Source organism: Xiphophorus couchianus, chromosome 12, assembly GCF_001444195.1.
Source record: "Xiphophorus couchianus chromosome 12, X_couchianus-1.0, whole genome shotgun sequence".
In the NCBI taxonomy this organism is placed as follows: domain Eukaryota; kingdom Metazoa; phylum Chordata; class Actinopteri; order Cyprinodontiformes; family Poeciliidae; genus Xiphophorus; species Xiphophorus couchianus.
In genome coordinates, this window is record NC_040239.1 from 21,119,343 (window position 1) to 21,131,352 (window position 12,010).

Genomic DNA, 12,010 nt, shown 5'->3' on the forward strand with positions numbered 1-12,010 from the left:
ATGGATAAGCTTTGCCCCGTCCCATGTTTTCTTTTGTTGTCAAATTAAATCTAGCAGAGACAAGAACTCTGCTCTTCACACATCATTATTTTCTCTGTATGAGAATGTGCTTAAAAATCAACAGCGCAAGTAAGCTGGATTAAAGTAAATCTGAGCAAGTCGTGCTTCTGAATTTCTTAAAGACTTTGAATGATATTTAGAAAATAATTTTTCATTGAGACATGAAAAATGCTTTGCCTCACTATGACAATTTCAGTTCCCAGGGTTACAAAGAAATGCTTATAACCTTCTCGAAATGAAAAAAAAATCAATCATATTTCTACATTTTGTAACTTTCGCAATAAATAATTTGTTAAAGGACAACTGCTTCTTTCATAGTTTTAGGGGTAAAATTGGTCTATCAAACAAAAGCGCATTTTGTCTAATCCAACATGCGCTTCAGTGAGCTGATCTACAACATTTCAGCAGTGAATACTGGGGTCTAAGCAGATGTTGAAACATAAGATCATACAAAATTAAAACACCACTATCTCTCATAAGCTGAAGTCTATCTCCTGAATATATTTCCAGTTCTGTCACCATGTGACTGATGTATGCACAGTCACATTGTTACGCATTGTATTTCAGGAGCTTTGAGTTGTTAACTTCACACTGGACAGCAAAAAATCTTTGGTTTTTTATTTTTCAAAAGAAATTGACATTTAAGTTTTCTGATCACAAGACTTTGGGCAACTAGAAACTAGTTCATTTAAAATCTATGTCTCTGGTTTAAGTTGTTCCTGCAGCTGAACTGTTGTCAAGTCAATGTGATTTCATAGGCCATAACTTTGCCGTTTCATCACGTTATTATAATTCTTGGTTAATGTCATGTCCTACTTTTCCAATCTGAATGTCTGATTTTTATTAGCTCAAAGCCATAATCATCCAAATGAAGAAAAATAAGTGGTGAATAGTTATAAATAAATAACTTTCCTTTTTTTAAGCTAATTACTAAAATAAATTCACTTTTTACTAATATTCTGATTTATCGAGATGCTTCCATAATCAAACCATTTTATATCTGCATCTTTTCAGAAATTGACTTTCACATGGTGATGCAGTGAAAGTTTATTGCAACCTCACAGCTGCTAATGTGGGTTTTAGTCGGTACTGTAAGTAATTGATGTCCCATTTTAAGTTTCAAGCATGTTTAAAAGGCTGGTGTAATGACATATCAAACATTAGGTGTGAACAGGACTATTATTGGATATTATTGGTTCATCTTGCATTTATATTCTTTTAAAGGACAGTTTCTTGTGCTGCATGTTTTATCAGTTCCACTTCGTTCATGAGTCCAAATGTTGACACAAGTCATTACAAAGCACCCATAGTTTACGACTGGAACTCTTTTGCACAAATCCTAAAGCAGAAGTAGAAATTACAAAGGCTTTTTCTTCTTGTTTTTGCCTGTTTTTAGTATGTTTTTATTCTATTTTTTAAGCTTCACTACTTCTACTTTTCCATCTTGCACACTTTTCATCTTCTAATCTGAATAAATACCAAACTCGCATTACAATATCTGTATATATCTTGAACCCATATTAAATCTGAGCATGTCTTTTTCCATAGAAGTGGTGGAAATATCATTTTACAATGATCTGCAGATATTCATTCTTTGCTGTTGGCTTTAGATAGATGTTGTACACTAACCCAAGTCTGCTTGTTTGCACAATGGATGGTGATTAGATTAAGCTGCACTGTAACAGCTTTTCATATGCGTTTAAGAGGGTTTTATCTCTGAGGACTGACACGACCAAAATGGGCCAGTGCAGAGGAGTTTTCCGCAGAAAAGAATGTGCGGCAGATAAAGATGCTTGACAGCCCGGACGACTTGCACAACACAGTCATACACAAACGCCCTGACTACCGCTATACATGTTAGAGGAATGAAGGAGAGTGTTTGGAGAAATGACTTACTGATCATTACTCAGAGTAAAAAACGAGGCGAAAGATATGAAAGACATAAAGCCTGGGGAGCATCCATGTCACTGTCTTTGCTTTGCGTTTACATCAAGGAAGCTGCTGCTGTCTTCTGTCTATCGAAGTGTAACTGGTGCTATGAGCAATCAGCGTGGTGAATCATTTCACGGATCACCAAACATGAGTCCAGAACACTCAGAGGCTCTGCGACATTTCCACCATTACCCCTAATGTCAAAACAGCTGAGTGCATTATGTCATCCAAATTGACAGTGTCACTTGATACCATTCAGCGACACTCAGGCCACACACATACAAGCATTACAAAAATGCTAGTCTTGAGTTAGGGTTACTAGCCTTTTAGGCTATAGAGCTAGTTTTGTCTAGATTTCTTTGTGGGAACCTCTGCATATATTAAGTCTCTGTGTCTAAATATGCTCTTACTGGACACTTTATTAGATACACCTGTTTGATTTCATCTTAATACATATATCTCAATCACATAATCATTTGGCAGAAACTAAATGCATTCAGGCATTAAGGATACCAAGAGCATCTTCTCCTGTGGTGAAGAATGCTACCAGAAATTCTTGCTCTATGGCAGAGGATGGTCCAGAAAGGAGAAAATATCAAGTGGCTACTATCTGGATAAAAATGTCTCAGAGGTCAGAGGAGACTGGGTAGACTGATTTAAGATGACAGAAAAGCAACAGAGAACACGCAGCCACACTTTGCAACCAGGGTGTGCAAAACAACATCTCTGAATGCACTGCAGGTCAAACCATGAGACAGATGGGCTACATACAGCAGCAGAAGACCACACTAGGTGCAGCTCTTATCAGATAGGCATAGGGCACGACGTCCCACTGACTTAGCAAGATTGGACAAACAGATAAAAAAGATCTTGTCTCGTTTAATGAGTCTCAATTTCAGCTGCAACACTGGGATTGTAGATCACAATTTGGCATGACTAACATGGACATGTGGACCTGTCCTTCCTTGTATCAAAGGTTCATGCTGTAGGTCAAATGATGGGGGGATATTTTTTGGCACACTTTGGATTGTTTTAGTAACAATTGAGCATTAACACACCACAAATAAACGCCACAGCCTGAGTAATGGTGCTGACAGTCTCCATCTCTTTGTGACAGCCGTCCCCTGATGGCTCCCTCACAAAGCTCAAGTAATCTCAAACCTCCATAGTTATCAAACTTCAATGGAGTAGCATGCCTTTGGGATGCAGGGGAATAGGAGATTCTCATCAAGGATGTGCAGTGGACAAATCTGCAAAAACTGTATGAAATAAGGAAGTTATTTGGGCAAAAGGGCATTAATCCTGGCTTTAGCAAGTTGTTAAATAGGTAACAATATATGTACAGTGGCAGAGGTTCAAGCTGCCATCTGCTCTTAAATGAGAAGAAGAATAAAAAACAGTAGGTTACAATGTTTCAAGAGTGCAATCCTCTGTACCGGTTAAGTGAACACATAGGGACGCCTGTGCTCTACAACCGTAACCTAATTACAAGGTAAAATGGAACACTTTAGGTAAAAACCAATAACAGGTCCACCTAATGTAATTCCATTACACCTCCATTATATTTGCGCCAGAGAAAAGTTGCAAAACGTGGTTTTCGTTGGAGGGTTCTGAGTAGCACAATAAGAGGACATAAGAGAGCACATTATGCTTTACTTTCCTCAGAACACACAATGATGCTGGAGAGCTCTTGGATGCTATAATGCAAAAATGTGCATATTATTAATGACAGTGCATTACACGTGTATATTCCCAGATAATTTACTGCACCAGCAAACACGTGTGTTGTTGTGGGCATGTTATTTAGCATTTTATCATCAGGCGTGAAGAGCCCGTCAGCGCATCCTTAGTTATAAGATGACTGATGATGTTCGCTGAATTCACAGCCAGTCACAGAGGGAGCATAGAAGGAGGCGAGAGACACTAAAGACCAAAACTGTTTGAAATGAGCTGATGGAGGTAAAAGCTTCAGAGAAACAACAGCTAGTTTTTTCATGATGCCAAAATAAGTATATGGTTATTTTTCTAAAGTGACTATCTGCTCCCTACCTTCATTGAGACCCATGTGAATGGTCCAGTAGTTCTGTAGGCACTGCAACTCATTCTTCATGGCCCTCTTGCAGCGGCAGTCATACAGAGAGCTATTGTGCAGAACTTCCAGGGCAGCCTTGCAGTCCCGGTTGTTATCCAGCATGGCATCCTTCTCCTTGCCCACGAGGCACTGGCGCATCACCCTGTACCGAGGGCTGCAGCGAGAATCCTGGCTGCACATTTCACTGGCCTGGATGCAGTCTACCCACTGTGACTGAGCCTCACGTGTAAACCTGGTGCCAGGAGATCCTTGGGATTCATTGGCCATGGGCACTAAAACAGCTGAAGAGCCTTCCAAAGAACCTAGACATGGAGGAGAGGGTTTATTTGAAGTAGAAAGGTGAACATGTGGGAGTAATTTTGACTGTGGCTGATCATATATATATATATGCACTAAAGACTGAAACTGTATATATATCTAGAATATATGTATGTTCTCTGTCTCTCTCTCTAAATACATATATATATTGTTTGGCACATACCCTTAAAAATGTAGACAGTGGTAAATTCTCAAGTAGTTCCAAGAGAGCACGATTAAATCAGCCCTTTTGAAACTTTAGCAGTGAAACCTTAATTCGATATACCTCGATGCTGGTAGGCACTTCCAACCCCACCTCATGTAAACATTAGGAACATTTAAACTTCTCCAACGCTTTTAAATCTCACAAAAGTAACTCAGAAACCTTAAAAAATTATATTCATTTCACATCTGAAATAAATATTTCAGACACAAACTGTTGTTGCTGTCAATTATTGAATTGACAACAATTCTAAAATTGTTGTAATTTCCAATATATGTAAGTGAAAAATTAGGTTTTGCAGTGATTCTCTGATGGAGCAGAGACTGTCTGACTTTTACAAGACTCAGGACGCGAACCCACCTTTACAGGCAAACAAAGTGCAGATAGTTTTGGTGAAATGACAAGAGAGACCCCTTGTGATGACATTGTGAATTGAGCAACCGAGAGCAAAAGGATGTGCTGTATCGATCCTGGCTGCAAAGCCAATGTTACATAAAAGTTCAGTAGAAAAAATTAATTCGTCAGTTACAGGATTTTAATACGTGAACATAATTATTGTGTTTATTATAAATATATTAGAAGTGGGAAACAGCGAGATAAAAACGTATTGCATTAAACAATGTTGCATATTTTGCTTTGAATTTATACGAAACAGTTCGTTGTTAAAATAAGAATAATATTAACCTCATTATGTCCGTTGTAGAATCTCTGGGGCATTAAAAGTTCAGGTTGAGCTGCTTCAGCATTTACCTGCTAAAAAATACGTGTATTTGTAATGTGTTGCTGTAATTGACATCAGTCATTATATAACTGAGTCGATCAGCTTTGGCCATTTGAATCCCGTGGTTCACAACAAGCACATTAACTTTGGACTGACAGATACTTCTAGTTTGATCAAAGTGACGGTAATCCCGTACAACTATAACGCTTTTGTGATTTACTAAAGAAATTCAAAATAAAAAAAGACCAATAACATTTAATGTTATACTTCTTACCTAAGAGCACAAGAAAAACGCAGAAGCACATCCACAGTGTGCCAGACTTCATGTTGAAATTGTTAAGACTCCAATTAGACTATTATCTCCAGCTCTTCAAAGGTTTATTCCTTTCTCCAGGTTCTTGACCAAGTCTAACTGAGGAAAACACAAGAATGCATATCCTAATTTATTCCAAAAGTAAAACACATCCCCCAATAGAAAAGGAAAAAAAAAATCTTCGACGCCCAAAAAGATGGAAAATCCACGATCCTTTGCTTTTGCTTTACTGAAGAAGTCAGAAAAAATTCCCTTGGATTCGAAAAAATGAAAAGAAATTAAATGCAGTCAGCTAGTGGATCCATGAAAGCTGCTTCTCGGGGTCCGCTGCGCTGCGTTCATACCGACAAACTACTGAGATGTGATGTGTCCGCATTATGGGCTCAGTCTGGCCGCCTTTCTTGCCCCCCTTGCAGGCAGTTTGTCCCACAAACAGTTCCCAAAGTGCCTTACAAAAAATCTGTTATCTGTGCCAGCATATTAAAGGAGGTGGAAAGAACTCGTCTGAAAGTGCTACAACCCGACGACTAGTTTTTCCCCTTCTCTCCCTCCACTGGATTCCTCTCAAAGCTGTGCGCTCCTGTGGAAGGAGCGAACGCGTCTTTTTCACTGACTGCACGCGTGTCGAGGCATCCACAGCACTTTATAAAGGAAGGAGGGGGGAGGCATCGTTGATCCAGCAGAGGGCGCTGCGAGAAGGCGTTCTCATTGGAAAGCGCGGCGCACACGGTTCCCACAGAAGCCCAATAATAAATGTTGCCCTACAGAATGTTGTAATTTTCCTGCTGAGAGAGAGAGTGAAAGAAAGGAAGGAAGAAAGAAAGAGACCGAGAGAGAGATGGATGTGAGGAGGTGCGTGGGTGGCATGTGAAAAAGTGACCTCAAACGGCCCCTGATGCATATCTTTGATTACATGTGACACTGAATTTGGAAGTTTAAGGGGGACAAATATTCTGTTAATGTTCAAATTGTTGTGAAGTTTAAAACAGAGTAAGATTATTAAAAAATATCCCACGGTTTCCACATCTAACAGAGCTCTGTTCTATCCATCATCTAAGTGTTTACCAGAACAGCACACCTACTAACACTGCCATCTAAACAGACATGCTGGGTAAGGAAAGGATTAGTGAGAGAAGCAGCCAAGATGGTAACTCTGGAGGAGCTACAGAGATCCATAGATTAGGTGACAGAAGCCCTGCTTTGCCTGACAAATATTACAAGTCTGGCTTTTATAGGAGAGGCAAGACTAAGGCTGAGCTGAAAGAAAGATATAGAGGTCTTTTTCTAGTTTGCTGCCAGCCATATATATAGCAAACACGTGGAAGTAGGTGCTCTATGATGAGACTGTTTGTCTAATCCATTGCTCATCACCCAATGGTCCACATCATTCCCTCAATGAAACATGTTGGTAGCATTCTGTAGAGGTTTTTCTTTAGCATGGACAGTGAAGCTGGTCAGAGTTTATGAGCCAAAAAGAGGCTGTTAGATGCTGTGAAAGACTTGAAACCTTGATGGAGGTTCATAGAATACAAACACTAAACATGTAGTCAGAGATACAATGGATGGATTTGATCAAATCAGATTCAAGTGATGGAATCAACCAACAAAAGGCTAAAGCTAAGTCCAATAAAAACACTGGGACAAGGCTTGAGAATTGTTATACACAGATGCCCTATGTCTAATCTGATTGAGCTTCATCTGGTTTCCAAAGAAGCATGGGCAAAGATGTCAGCCTGTAGATATGCAGAGTCGGCGAAGACATACCTGAAAAGATAAAAGGTGGTTCTCCATAGTATGGACCCAACAATAAACATAAATACAAATGCATGCAACACTTCATAATTTTAATTTAAAGAAATAAGATTGTGTTATTTTTCTTCCATTTCACAAATGTGCTCTACTTTGTTAGTTTCATTTCAAAATCCCTTTAAAATTCATTAACATCAATGGTTGCAACTTCAGAAAATGTGGAAAAAGTTCAAATAGAGTTTAATACCTTTACAGGATACTGTGTGGAGCCTTATACCAAAATCATTCAACATCCTTTAAAGTAGTAACCATTTTATTTCAAGGAATTTGGCAAGGGCATTGGATGTATTGATATTTCAGGCTAACATCAGGATTTTCCCCCCGTACTCACATCTGCAAATTATTTTAGGCCTAGAGTTCAAAGTTGGAGACAGCAATAATGATGAGAATGTCACAATTCATTTCGATAATAACCAAGCATTTCACATCTCATCTGTGCTCCCCCACATCAATAAAATGATGAAAAGAAAAAAGGAAAAAAAACCCGAATACAATGTCTCATTTCATAGAGCACATATTGGCTCAGAGGAAATAGGAAAGCCCAAAACCAGCTGAATCTGCCATTTTTCAGTGTGGCTTTGCATCAGACAGAATGACTTTGTTGCACATCGTTGCTTAAATCCTGCCCAGAATGTCATAAATCTTTACAAATCTTGAAAACAAAGTCTCCATTTGGATGTGATGACAGTGACAAACTGCATGGCCACCAGCTCTTAATGACGTTTGACTGTCAGCCTGGGCTCTCGTCCAACAGGGAAAAGAGCTCACCATTATAATGCCAGCATCAGCCTCATTCTGCCTATATTGGCCCTGGCTTGTAGTTGTCCCCTGAGTTTGAAGTCGCTGCATTATGAGCACTGTGTAAAGCATCGTCCCACCATCATGAATATCCTCTAAATGTCGTGGAATAGTGCTGCAGTGACGAGTACGGTCTATTCCTGTGAAGCAGAGGTGCTTATCTCTGAGAGTCATACATTTGAAATGCAAGAACAAAGTCTTTGTACCCCTGGAATATTTTTCACATGTTATTGTGTATATCTTTTCATATGTTTATGTGAATTACAATCACATAATGTAGTGCATAATAGGGAAGAGATAAAAAAGCTGTGATTTTTATATTTTTCTAGAATGGATGAACTACCACACAACTCAAGTCTTTTTAAGACTTCAGCAGATTTTCTTCCTAGCTATGCTGTGTTCAGGTCCATCCTGGCATCAAGTATGACCAGCTTCCCTGAAGCGGACCATATTCATAGTATGGTGCTGTCAGCACCAGGTTTTGCCTTGGGGACGTGTTCAAGATAATCTACAGTATTAATTTTCCTCCCATGATGAATTCAATAGAACTCCATGAGATAACCAAAGCAAGAAATTTAGTTTTATAATCTAACTTTGCTTTACTCTTCTCCTTGACATTTTATTATGTTCCCTGGTCTTAACAAGGTTATATTTTCACTTTCACTTACGTTCTCTGATGAACCTCAGAGGCCTTCACAGAAGAGTTGTATTCATATTGATAATAAATCACACACATATTCTGATTAACTTTACTGTTTAGATGATTTCTGAAGGCAGTTGGGAAATCAAAATAAAGCTATTTTATTTGTTGAGAAAATATATATATGTATATAACAAAAAACAAGTGTGATTTTTATTCCATTTCCAATTGTAAAAATAATTGGAATTAGAATATTATGTCAGAGTTTGTCTATCACACAAGATTCCAATACAACACATTGAAGTTTGTGGCTTTAGCAATACAAATTGTGAAGAAGATCAAGGAGAATGAATATTTCAGGACTGCAGTGTATGGTATTCATACAAACTACATGAGATGTCTTAAATTGATGTATTGCTCTAATTTTAACTGTAGGGTAGAAGAGTTTAGGGATATGCATGCATGCTAAGTATCTAGTTCCATTTTCTTTTTTATTTAACAGCTGAAACTCCTGAATCAAATCCTTTTTTCTCTATTTCCAAAATAGTGTTATAATGAATACTTTTCTCAACTCATTTTTCTCCTTGTCAGGTTCAAGGTCAGATTTCATTTCTGTTGACTTGCACAATTCATGATCTCTGAGGATATTTAAACACCCCATTCTGACTACATTATACATTTGGCAGGGGTTTTTTTTCTACTTGCGCAATTAGAAAAAGCCCGGAGGGAAACACACACACACACACACACGCATTTAGATGACTCCCCTACTTGCATACTCTTCAATTAATAGGCATACTTATGTGCAGTGGAGAGAGACGTTGCACCACAAACATATGCCAGATAACTGTGTCAAAATAAGATGGCACAAAGCTGTGACAGTCGGGGATTACAAAGCCAGATATGGAACTCATTGTTCTTACTATTGAGAGTAATCACACTCAGCTTCAGAAAAGTGTGGCTAATATGCTGAATGCACATGGTATCATTAAAAATTCAGAGTATAATAATGAAATAATAATTCAAATAGTTGTCAAAGTTAAGGCTAAAAGCAATAACAGCAGGAGAGCTACTATGGAGCTCAGGCTTGCTCTCAGGGGTCAAATAAAAGCTTAGTCAGTCTGAAACTGTCACATTGAAAGCATGACTGACAATCAAGTCATTTAAATGTTCTCAGAAACACTTTTAGAGTGCGTATCATACTGTGGTCAAGATTTAAAAAGGCCAACATTTATTTATGACTTTAGATTTACTTTACTAAAAGAAATTCACAGGGGCGGGAATGGGTTCACACCAGTAGTAGAAAGATAACTCTATGACTGAAAAGTCTGCTTTGTTTCTGCTGTGCAAACAGAACAAAATATGAAACAGCTCAGCCATGTCATACGCACATGTGACTACAAGCCACTGAAATTATCCCGCTCTATAGTGTAATTCAGGTTAACCATTAGCTGCAGTCACGCCCTTTCATATCTAGACATGCACGAGGAAATGAGGCTCCTTTTAAGGAACGTCAACTCCTGTTATCTCTATCTGTAAATATTTAAATACTGCTTTAAATAGTGGCTGTGTATGTTTTCTTTTTATTCTACTGATTATCCCCAAATGATTTGATGGTTATTATCTGACCCTAGTGAACAACAAAAGCCATCGTCTAAAAATAAGGAAATCATGAACCTCCCCAGTAGTGGACAACCCACCAAGAGCGCTTTAAGAGTGAACTCCCGACTCATCCAGGAGCTCACAAAAGAGCGGAGGACGATATCTAAAGCACTGCAGGCCTGACTGAACAGACGCTAAGAACCAATCAATCAAATTATAGGACTGTGCCATAACTTTCTCCAGTTGAATTACATTTCCAGGATTAAAGTTTGAATGTCCCAGCAAGATCTGGAGTAAATCATCTTCTTTTGGATACACTGATTACTTTCAGTTCCTTTAAATCAAGGTTAAAAGCCGTCTGTTTAGAGCTGCTTTTGATTAATAAAATCCGGAACATTGATCAATATATTTGATAAATATTTGATGGTGATTATTCTTCATTTCAATGATAGTATTTGACATTATCTAGTCTTTATAGCTTGTTTTATAATTGGTTACTGTGTTATGTTTTTTGTTGTATAAAGTGCTTAGAATTGCCAGCCTGTTGCTGAAAGACGCTATAAAAATAAACCTGACAAACAACTTGACCTGTCAGTTAAGGTCAGAGTTCACGATTAATGAAAATACTGACCTAAAGAAACAGAAAGAAATGTCTTACCAAAAAAAACTTCTTGATTATCTAGAAGACTTAATCTACAGTAAAACCTTTTGGAAAATGTGAAAACGAACATAATTTCAGAAGAATCACATAATTGTGTTAATAGTTATGGTTTCATGCTGCATTCATGCTTCATGAGCTGTACGTACAGCTTGCCACAGTTGAACCAACCTCTAGAAGAAAATCTGGATGAAGAAAATCCATCTATTAGTTTATGACCTTAAGTTACAGCATACTTGGATTGTGTAGCAGGACATTGATATAAAGGATTTTTTATTTCATTATTATTTTGTTGCACTTTCTTTTGTGCACAATGGCAATAAGAGGAATTCAGATTCTGATTCCACAAAGTTCATTTCTAAGGGACTTAAACATTTTGTAAAGGTCTAGTCAGAGTCTGAACATAGATCAGCTGTCCATGTTTTTAAACAATGTAGTCGAATAGAAAGAATTCAGCGAGAAATGACCACAAAAGTGTTCACAAGGTCCTAAATGACTTTTTGCCACTTTGTACAAATGCTTGATGGCACAACTACTTACAGGGCTTGGCAGACACATTTACTTATTTATTTTCACACAGAGATAGCTTGTTTTGAATGGCTTTCTTTCCTTTGAAAAATAAATAGTATCATTCAAAAACTGCATGTTATTTTTGTTATGTTAAAATTCATCTGATGATCTGAAACATTTATGTGTAACAAAACATTAAACACAGAACAAATCTGCAATTGAGCAGATATTAACATGACACTGTATCCAGAAACACACCAAAATAAACTTGATTTCTGTTTTTTCTCCTGGGACTGTTACCTAATATGACCCATCCTCAGATTAGCAACAGACTGTGGAAGAATACACAGAAAAC

The 12,010-nt window shown here is 37.9% G+C and overlaps 1 protein-coding gene across 2 annotated transcripts in view; it reads right to left on the reverse strand.

Annotated features, from left to right (window-relative positions):
• The window catches only part of LOC114154929 (GDNF family receptor alpha-2-like), a 96,271-nt gene extending 89,993 nt beyond the window's left edge, over window positions 1–6,278 (reverse strand). The window contains exons 1-2 of one of the 2 annotated variants that reach the window (XM_028034430.1): window positions 5,600–6,278; window positions 4,042–4,386 (exon numbers count right to left, since the gene is read on the reverse strand). In XM_028034430.1, the coding sequence (XP_027890231.1) occupies window positions 4,042–4,386; window positions 5,600–5,651 (397 nt within the window). In that variant the 5' untranslated portion in view covers window positions 5,652–6,278. The remainder of the gene's footprint in view (window positions 1–4,041; window positions 4,387–5,599) is intronic. The other variant, XM_028034428.1, reaches the window with a different exon arrangement.
• Window positions 6,279–12,010: the final 5,732 nt, after the last annotated feature.